Source organism: Abramis brama (assembly GCF_963993115.1).
Source record: "Abramis brama genome assembly, chromosome: 13".
NCBI lineage: Eukaryota > Metazoa > Chordata > Actinopteri > Cypriniformes > Leuciscidae > Abramis > Abramis brama.
Genome location: NC_139975.1, coordinates 2494163 through 2505616, shown reverse-complemented (window position 1 = coordinate 2505616; position 11454 = coordinate 2494163). Strand labels below are relative to the sequence as shown.

At 37.6% G+C, this 11454-nt stretch overlaps 1 protein-coding gene across 1 annotated transcript; it reads left to right on the top strand.

Annotated features, from left to right (window-relative positions):
• Positions 1–6586: 6586 nt before the first annotated feature.
• Positions 6587–9037, top strand: LOC311095280 (microfibril-associated glycoprotein 4-like). Its single transcript, XM_084133751.1, has 6 exons — positions 6587–6724; positions 6853–6910; positions 6982–7185; positions 7449–7548; positions 7788–7955; positions 8543–9037. The coding sequence occupies exons 2-6, from the start codon at positions 6905–6907 to the stop codon at positions 8797–8799; spliced, it is 735 nt and encodes a 244-aa protein (XP_083989877.1). The 5' UTR covers positions 6587–6724; positions 6853–6904; the 3' UTR covers positions 8800–9037.
• Positions 9038–11454: the final 2417 nt, after the last annotated feature.

Here is an 11454-nt window from a genome sequence, read left to right as displayed (position 1 = left end):
TCGAGAGAAAAGAAAGTGCAGAGCGCGAAAGCACCAGAGTGACTGAAGGATTGCCGTAAAGCAGTATATCAGGTCGTACGATGTGTGTGACGTCATTGACATTTTAAAAGACTTTTTAAAGCAAATAAGTGACTCTAAAAAATCGAACTCCCAGCAATGTGTAATTTCTTTGCATCTCCTTTCGAATACAACATTCAGATTACTAGACAAAAAATTATATCCTGAGAACAGTGGATTTTGAGGGGTATAGCGCCATAGACCTCCATTCATTCTGCACTCGTCCTGTGAGCGCCCTCATGTGGAGCCAGAGTGGAACTGCACTCGTCCTGTGAGCGCCCTCATGTGGAGCCAGAGTGGAACTGCAACCAGTTCAGAAGCCGGAAGTTTACTGAGAGTGGAAGTTCTCCCCTTATTAGACATTCTCTGACTTTACTCTGTATTTTTAATCTGCGCAAAAACACGTACCCCCGAACATTTCCCAGCATTCCCAGCACTATAGCTACGGAATCTCAACTATCTCAAAACATGCAAGCATACAGTACATCACATTTTTTCCAGACACACAATACAGAAATGTCTCGTCCCACAGTCATTCGAAAATACCACCGGGTTTCTACTGATACAAAGCTTAATGCTAATCGGTGAAGTGTCCCTTTAAGAAAAAGATCTGCTGGCGATTGGCCTGTAGTTCAGTTTGGAGTAGTGCGACACTGCATTAGGAAAACAGAGATCTTATCTTCCAAGTCCATTGTTAAGTGTGCAAGTTTCTTTATTCCGCTTTTAAATGTCTGCACACATACCTTTCTGCAAGGCCGTTGGTCGTCTGTAATAGTAATGGCCAATTCGCAATTAAATCTTTTCTCAACAGAATAGGCTTTAAACGTGCAATAGTCCTAATCTGGAACAAAGCAACTCTTAATCACGACTTAATCTGCTCATCACATTTTAGCTCTGGGTCAAACACAACACCTACATTTTTTACTTGGTCATGGCAATAGTCTGCCAAAATATGTTTCAATATCGAAGCATCCTCTGGCAGGGCCAAAAAGCATAATCTCAGTTTTACTTTGGTTTAACTGAACCAAATTATGGGTCATCCAGCTCTTAACCTCCTCCAGACGTGCCAACAGTGAGTTAGACCACAATCCTCTCCTGATTTCAAAGGGAGATCAATTTGTGTATCGTCGGCGTACAAATGGTAAGACATATTTTAAAAAAAAACAAACTCAGGGACAACATGTACTAATAAAATAAAATTGGGCCAATAACAGAACCCTGAGGAACCCCACAAGTGACAGGCACTGTTGTTGAAACAAAGTGACCATACTTCACTGAGAATGCTCTATCAGTAAGATAAGACTTGAACCACTTTAAAACTGTCCCACGTATTCCAACCAATTGGGATAACCGCTTTATGAGAATCACATGGTCTATTCTATCAAAAGCCGCACTCAAGTCCAATAAAACCAGAGCTGCAGCATTACCTGCATCTCAGATTAAACCAAGGTCATTAACAACTCTCAAGAGTGCAGACTCTGTACTATAACCTGCCCTAAAACTGGACTGAAATTTATCTAAGAGCTCATGTTTACTTAAAAATGACATAAACCACCTTCTCTAAAACGTTTGATAGGCATGGAAGTTTTGAGATGGGCCGGTAATTCTTTAATTCAAATGGGCTTTTTAAGAAGCGGCTGAATATCCGCTTGCTTGAGGGCCGTTGGAACTGTCCCATTATGAAGACTGCTGTTAATAATAGAGGCAATACTCGGCCCAACAACATCCACCAATTCCTTGAGAAGGCGTAAAGGAGTCACATTACAATCCTCAGATGTAGGCTTCAAACAATGATGTCCTTAAAGCCACACCGTGTAACTTTTCAACCTTCATAATATATTTCCAAGACCCTTGTGATGGTACATCGACTTACAATAGGTTGAATGACACGTCTGCCATAGCCTGACGGGGTCTGTATCGCTTTTACTGGCACTATGTAACTTCGGGGTTCGGGTAGTAACCAGAGCACAAAAAGAACTACAAAATTCGACTGCTTTATGGCATACGTCACTTCCCCCACCAATTCGGACGTGAGAGACCAACCAGCGTTTGTTTTCGTGCGTATGTTTTGTCATGGCCGAAGCAGCAGCGAAGCCCAAGAAGCCAAAGGTTTTGTCGGAGGAGGAAAAGGGAGAGTGATAAACTGAAAGGTCGGACGAGGATCAAAGAAGATTTTTCTATTGGCGATGAAAATGATGACTGAAAATAAAACATAGCCTAAACATCGGCATAAAAGTGAATATATTATGTAATATGTACTGCGAAGTCGGGAAATCGTGTAACAAAACTGATATAAGTCACAACATACTGCCGTTATCAGTCGACTTCAGTTTGTTTGTCCTTTTACACGTGTACATGAAGGCTATATTTGTGTATTATTAGTGGCTTATACGATTTTAGATACAAATGTGTATGATCTCACATAATTATCAGGACATAAATAAGCCTAGAGGTTGTAAATAGTGTAAACGATCACAATTTGCAAACTATTATGATAAATTGCAATAATCATGTCTAATAACATCATAACGGCCAATGTTATGAAATAATGCGACATAGCCTACTTTTAACTTTATTGATGTCATCTGGCATTTTGTAATGTTTACATTACAATCAAAAAACACAAATTAAATTATACAGTAGGCCTAGACTATAGGCTATTTACTTGTGCTTTACCTGCAATCAGGGTCCGAAATTAACACCCGCCAAGCGCCAAATGCGAGCCCTGGCCGCGCGCGCGCACTCGCTATTCAGAGCGGCCAAGCGTCAAGCTTCCCCGTACTTTTTGACAAGCGTCCTTGACAGGGCGGCCAGAGCTTCTTTGCAGCTCAAGTCGGCGGCGGTGTGTACGTACAGTTAACGCTCTATCTGTTGACGGCGCTGAGGAAAAAGGATATGTGAAGCTCCCCCGGGGTTTTGGTGGGTATTTACGACAGTGCAAGTATTACACAGCGACTCTAGGGGTCGCTGTTTGACAAAAACAAAATTCTTCCACAGTGTGCCTTTAACTTGCGCCACTGACACCCGGTCAAAGAGGTCAGAACTCTTGACACTAGCTGTCAACAACACAGTCTCAACCAGCAATATAGGAAGACGAGATCTAATCTTCTACACTTTTTCCATAAAAAATGTCTGAAACATTTCACGTTTCCAACGAGGGAGTCAAAGCAGAACAGCCAATTGGTTTTAGAAGTCTATTAATCGTTCCGAACAGGGCTGTAGGGGCATTATTTCTGTGCAATGACACTGGAGAAATAATTTTACTTCGCAGTTCTCACAGCAGCCTGATAGTCTGAAAACACTTAAACACTATTCACTTATACACTATTCACTTATACACTATACACTTATACACTATGCACTTGTACACTATGCACTTATACACTATGCACTTGTACACTATTCACTTATACACTATTCACTTATACACTATGCACTTATACACTATGCACTTATACACTATTCACTTATACACTATTCACTTATACACTATTCACTTATACACTTATACACTATGCACTTGTACACTATTCACTTATACACTATTCACTTATACACTATGCACTTATACACTATGCACTTATACACTATGCACTTATACACTATTCACTTATACACTATGCACTTATACACTTATACACTATGCACTTATACACTATGCACTTATACACTATTCACTTATACACTATTCACTTATACACTTATACACTATGCACTTATACACTATGCACTTATACACTATTCACTTATACACTTATACACTATTCACTTATACACTATGCACTTATACACTATGCACTTATACACTATTCACTTATACACGTATACACTATTCACTTATGCACTTATACACTATTCACTTATACACTTATACACTATTCACTTATACACTATGCACTTATACACTATGCACTTATACACTATTCACTTATACACTTATACACTATTCACTTATGCACTTATGCACTTATACACTATTCACTTATACACTTATACACTTATACACTATTCACTTATACACTTATACACTATTCACTTATACACTATGCACTTATACACTATTCACTTATACACTTATACACTATTCACTTATGCACTTATACACTATGCACTTATACACTATGCACTTATACACTATTCACTTATACACTATTCACTTATACACTATTCACTTATACACTTATACACTATTCACTTATACACTATTCACTTATACACATACACTATGCACTTGTACACTATGCACTTATACACTTATACACTATTCACTAATATACTTATACACTATACACTTGTACACTATGCACTTGTACACTATACTCTTATACACTATGCACTTATACACTATACACTTGTACACTATACTCTTATACACTATGCACTTATACACTAAGGGAACAAACCCTTTAAGCTTTAAGAAATTACAATTTATGACTAAGGGTTTTCTTACCTGTTTTTCTTAAGGGGTCTGTTGCAATCAATTACTTTATCATCACTTTCAGATTAAATAAATTCCTCTTTTGACTTCTTTTGAAGATGATAAAGCAGGTTGCCAAAAAAGGGCTAAAAACTAAAAACTCCATTTATGGCATCTAACCCATGACTGTCCAATAAAGATTTGAAGGTAAAAACACTATTCACTTATACACTATGCACTTATACACTATTCACTTATACACTATTCACTTATACACTTATACACTATTCACTTATACACTATGCACTTATACACTATGCACTTATACACTATTCACTTATACACTATGCACTTATACACTATGCACTTATACACTATTCACTTATACACTATTCACTTATACACTATGCACTTATACACTATGCACTTATACACTATTCACTTATACACTATGCACTTATACACTATTCACTTATACACTATTCACTTATACACTTATACACTATTCACTTATACACTATGCACTTATACACTATTCACTTATACACTATTCACTTATACACTTATACACTATTCACTTATACACTATTCACTTATACACTATTCACTTATACACTTATACACTATTCACTTATACACTATGCACTTATACACTATGCACTTATACACTATTCACTTATACACTATGCACTTATACACTATGCACTTATACACTATGCACTTATACACTATGCACTTATACACTATTCACTTATACACTATGCACTTATACACTATTCACTTATACACTTATACACTATTCACTTATACACTATTCACTTATACACTATGCACTTATACACTATTCACTTATACACTATTCACTTATACACTATGCACTTATACACTATTCACTTATACACTATTCACTTATACACTATTCACTTATACACTTATACACTATTCACTTATACACTATTCACTTATACACTTATACACTATTCACTTATACACTATTCACTTATACACTATTCACTTATACACTATGCACTTGTACACTATTCACTTATACACTATGCACTTATACACTATGCACTTATACACTATTCACTTATACACTATTCACTTATACACTTATACACTATTCACTTATACACTATGCACTTATACACTATTCACTTATACACTATGCACTTATACACTATGCACTTATACACTATTCACTTATACACTATTCACTTATACACTATTCACTTATACACTATGCACTTATACACTATTCACTTATACACTATTCACTTATACACTTATACACTATTCACTTATACACTATTCACTTATACACTTATACACTATGCACTTATACACTATGCACTTATACACTATTCACTTATACACTATTCACTTATACACTATGCACTTATACACTTATACACTATGCACTTATACACTATTCACTTATACACTTATACACTATGCACTTATACACTATTCACTTATACACTTATACACTATTCACTTATACACTATGCACTTATACACTATTCACTTATACACTATTCACTTATACACTATGCACTTATACACTATTCACTTATACACTATTCACTTATACACTATTCACTTATACACTTATACACTATGCACTTATACACTATTCACTTATACACTATTCACTTATACACTTATACACTATGCACTTATACACTATTCACTTATACACTATTCACTTATACACATACACTATGCACTTGTACACTATGCACTTATACACTTATACACTATTCACTAATATACTTATACACTATACACTTGTACACTATGCACTTGTACACTATACTCTTATACACTATGCACTTATACACTATACACTTGTACACTATACTCTTATACACTATGCACTTATACACTAAGGGAACAAACCCTTTAAGCTTTAAGAAATTACAAATTATGACTAAGGGTTTTCTTACCTGTTTTTCTTAAGGGGTCTGTTGCAATCAATTACTTTATCATCACTTTCAGATTAAATAAATTCCTCTTTTGACTTCTTTTGAAGATGATAAAGCAGGTTGCCAAAAAAGGGCTAAAAACTAAAAACTCCATTTATGGCATCTAACCCATGACTGTCCAATAAAGATTTGAAGGTAAAAGCTTTAGTGTTTTTTTGTGTGTAAATGTGTCAGATACAGAGGAGGATCCTGACGATTGGAGAGATATTTAAAGACACATCTCTCGTCTGTCTGAACATTCACAAGATTCTCAGCCCATACGGTGAGTTTTATTACTGGTCATTTTGAAAACGATGCAGATCTCAACAAAATATACGTTTTATTCTTCAGGAAATGACTGAATATGTGTTCACGTTCAAGGTGATTTTAATTGTCTGAACTGCATTTCAGGTGCAAATCCCACCTATCCTCTGAGCTGGACCTCTGAAGCAACTCCGCAAACATGAGTGTGAGTTTTAGTGTGTAAGAATGTCAGATTCAGTCCGACAGCAGATCTTGAGTTGTGTGTCTCTCTCTCAGGTGTTGCTGTGTTTGTCTGCGCTGTTTGCAGTGTTGATGGCGACTGAAGTGTCCAAAACTGAATGCTCTGCCACTGACTGCTCTGATATTTATTCGAGTGGGAAAACTGAAAGTGGCGTTTACACCGTCTCCTCAATAGATGGACCGGTGCAGGTCTACTGTCAGATGGTCCCCACCGGACATCATGAAAGAGGCCACTGGACGGTATTTGCATATTTTATAATAATATATACTATTGTCACCTAGTGCTTTTATTTGTGCTCTTTTATTTTACTTATACAGTCTCTAAGTGTGAAATAGTTCATAAAAGACTGTCATGCATTTGGCGGCTTAGGAATCACACAACAAAATTGACATTTGTTGCTAAAGAAAGCCTGCGAACTTTAAAAATAAAAAACTTTTTTAATGCTTTACACCCTTAAAAGATGAATGATGTAAAACCGATGACTGATTTATGAATGTTTCAGGTGATTCTCAGGCGAATGGACGGCGAGGTGAATTTCTTCAGGTCATGGGACAGTTATAAACAGGGTTTTGGTAATAAGGAAGAAAGAAATGGATTTCAAAGTGCACGTTTTTTAAAAGCGACACTAAACTAAAAAAAGAAACGTGAGTTTGTGAATACACCGTTTTTGTCATTTCAGCGGATCCGTCCGAACGCAAAAAAATAGAGAGTATAAACTTTTCTAGGCTATCGTTGACGAGTAAACCTTCCCTAATCTGGACCACAGCCTATGAATGCAGATTTATGTGGACATTTCTTTGAGTTAGCCTGCTAAACCGGTTTCATTTCATGTTTTCCACAGGTTTAGAGTTTATTCACCTGCTGACACGCAGGAATCAGTATAAACTCAGAGTAGATTTGGAGGATTTTGATGGGTCAACGTCTTACGCTGTGTACGAGTCCTTCTCTGTGGATTCTGAGGCTGATGGGTACAAACTGCGTATCAGCGGCTTCGTAAATGGAGGAGCAGGTAAAATATCCACAAATGTTTTCAGGTTTTCACTTGTGTGACCCTAATGATGAATCTACACAAGTTGGACTGTTTAATTAAGGAGGATGAAAATGCTTTAAACCGTGTTTAAACTAACGTGTTTTTTTTTAAAGTCCCCCTGTGGTGAAATAAAGTTTTAATGTTGTTTATATGTCTATGTGGTGTTTTTAATACGCTTTAAGACAAACCATGTGCAAACTCATAAGTCAACACCATTGCTAAGTATTTTTACGGTTTGAAATCGCTGGTGTTTCTGACGTCACAACCAATCAGATCAACGTGTGATCGTCAACGAGTGAGTGGAGGCGGGGCTCATTTGCATATTCATAGAACCGCGCATACTAAATGAGGCAAGGGTGTCGAGTTACATTCAAGATATTTAAAGGCACGAAGAAAAAAAAATTCAAGAAAAAACGTTTAAATATGTCATTTTGGTGATCAAAGATGAGTTTTAAGGGATACAATTATTGACTACAGGGGGACTTGTAATTTTATTTAATTTTATTTTAGATGAATGAAAAGATAAATAAAAGTGTGTCTGTAATGAAAGTTTCTCCTTTTTGCAGGTGACTCTTTGAGTTACCACAATGGAATGAAGTTCTCCACCTTTGACAAAGACCAAGACAATAAGAATAGTGCCTCCTGTGCTATAAGCAAATCAGGAGGGTTTTGGTACAACTCTTGTTATTACACAAACCCCACTGGTCAGTATTTGTGGGGGAAAGATACTGTGGATATAAATACTTCGGCCAACTGGTACTACTGGAAGAAAAGCTGGAGATCTCTGAAGTCCATCACCATGAAGATCAGACGCGTGATGTAGACAAGGGGTTAAAAACGCTTTGCATATCCACAACTTTAATGCATTCATGTGGATCTTTCTTAAAATATGGCGACCAGCATATTCCCATCAGAAAAAATTCCACATAAAAAAAGAACAATAATTTGACATCCGTTGTCCTTTTAAATAAAAATGTTGAAATTGCGTTCATGACTTCAAGCTTTTCTACATGCTTTGTTTGCTTTGATTTTGAAGCAATAAAAGTGTATGCTCAATGCAAGCGATATGTTGTTTTTGTGTGTTTTATGTATTAATCAACTAAATAGACAATAGCAATACTCATGTGGGCTTCATATATGAATTAGGAAAATAGTGTATTCAGCGTTTCATGTAAATAAAAGGGGACACAATATGCCAATGTGTTCTCGAAACATGAATGTCTATGGAGCAAATGAGTTGTTTTAGCAACAGTTTGAAAATGCAACTTCCAACATTATGTTTTAATTTGACAAAAAAGCTAGAATATAACTTCTATAATATATATATATGTGTGTATATAGATATATAGATATAGAATAGAACTTCTGCAAAAAAGTGCTGTTCTTCCTCAGTATTTTTGTCTTTGCAATCATAGTCCTCAAAGATCAATCTCTACCATATAATGGCATATTAAGAAATATAATATCAAGTAAGAGAGGTCAGATGTTTAAATGCAAGTGTGTGTCATGAGTTCCCGTGTGTGTGTGTGTGTATAAGTGTGTCCAAGGCCTTGTTTTGTCAGGGTGTGTCCATGATGTGCACATAAGAAGTTACACACAGACAGTCTAACACAAGAATAGTCAAAAGTGGAGCCTAAGAAATAAGAAAATACAAACATGAATATATTTAGGTGTAATCACAATAAAAATGTACAGTGATTTGAGCAGGTTAGAAATGAACCAACTTCGTCTTCTGTGACAGCAGACTCACTGACAGATGTTCAAGGTCGGCTATACGTTAAAGCACAACGAAGTTGCAAAATAAAGCAACTTCATAGCATGATGAACTTGAAGCACAACAATGACTGACAATGAGTCGACTTTTCCATATAGAAGATGTTTTGACATTCAAATCTTTTTTTTTGCCCTATTAGGCTATCTCTCCAAGCAGCCTTGGGTGAACTTCTGATGAATTAACTAGATAAACACACACACACACACACACACACACACACACACACACACACATAAATGTATTTATTTAATGTATTTATTTCAAAATGTATTTCAAATGTTTATGTAAGGCTGGAAGCTGCTATTTTGAACCAATAATCGAAACAAAAAGCAGTTGAAGGATGAAGTGCATAATTCTTATGATCTTATTTACTTAAATTAATTTTATTATTTAATTTTGTATTTGTCCATTACACAGTTTTTATGTTGTTTTGCACTACTTTCTAAATGCTTTGGAAATACGAATGTAAAAACATTTGTCATGGCAATAAAGCACCTTAAAACTAAAACTTCTTACTCTGATATAGAGACACAACATTCGCTCACACTCACTCTGAATGAAGTGTAGGACAAAAGCTGAAGGTCGTGCAAAAGCTGCTGTGGTTATTACTGGTATCAGGAGTCAATACTGGTACTTTGATATGGAATCATTACCATATTCATGTAGCCAAGGCACATCAAAAATACCTGTTATTGCACTTTTGCACATTTTTATTGTATACAGCTGCAAATGAGGAGAGAGAGAGAGAGAGAGAGAGAGAGAGAGAGAGAGGTGTGTGTGTGTGTGTGTTGTTGGTGGTGGTGTATGAACAGCATGGCCAACATCGCGGTCCAGCGGATCAAACGGGAGTTTAAAGAGGTTCTGAAAAGCGAAGAGGTTCGTTTAACACTTACACACATGTGTGTATTTCGCTTGACAGCTGTCAATCATGCCTTATGACTGACACATGTGCATTTAATCATGTGAGATGATGGACGGATCAATTGTGACTCTCTCTGATCCGGACCGAGTCCGCTACTGCTGTGATTTGTCTCGTTCACTGAGATAATGCAGTTTAATGTGTGTTTGTGGTGTCAGATACGCGATTTGGGGGAATATTATGGGTTACCGAAGACCCTTCAGGAGACCACGGCGGAGAAGACCCTTCGGGAGACCACGGCGGAGAAGACCCTTCGGGAGACCACGGCGGAGAAGACCCTTCAGGAGACCACGGCGGAGAAGACCCTTCAGGAGACCACGGCGGAGAAGACCCTTCAGGAGACCACGGCGGAGAAGACCCTTCAGGAGACCACGGCGGAGAAGACCCTTCGGGAGACCATGGCGGCGCGGCCTTCATGGTCCCATCGCAGGACCTACTGCCCCCCCCCCAAATTTTCTTGGGGGCAGCTACGGGGTCATAGGCTGGAGCAGGCACCGGCTCAGGGACAGGAACAGACAGTGTGGCGGAGGCCATCTTGTCCGGAGACACTGGATCGGCAGACGTGACGTGAACAGTCTCTGGATCGGCAGACGTGACGTGAACAGTCTCTGGATCGGCAGACGTGACGTGAAGAAGCTCAGGCATGTCGTGCAGATCCTCAGGCTCAGCCTTGGCAGGCACTGTGGGGTTGCGGGGCTCCTCGTCCACCAAACCCACAGTAAAAGCTGAGCCGTTCAGTTGCAGGGCCAAGTCAATATAATACTCAAGAGTCCAGCTAGGGTCAT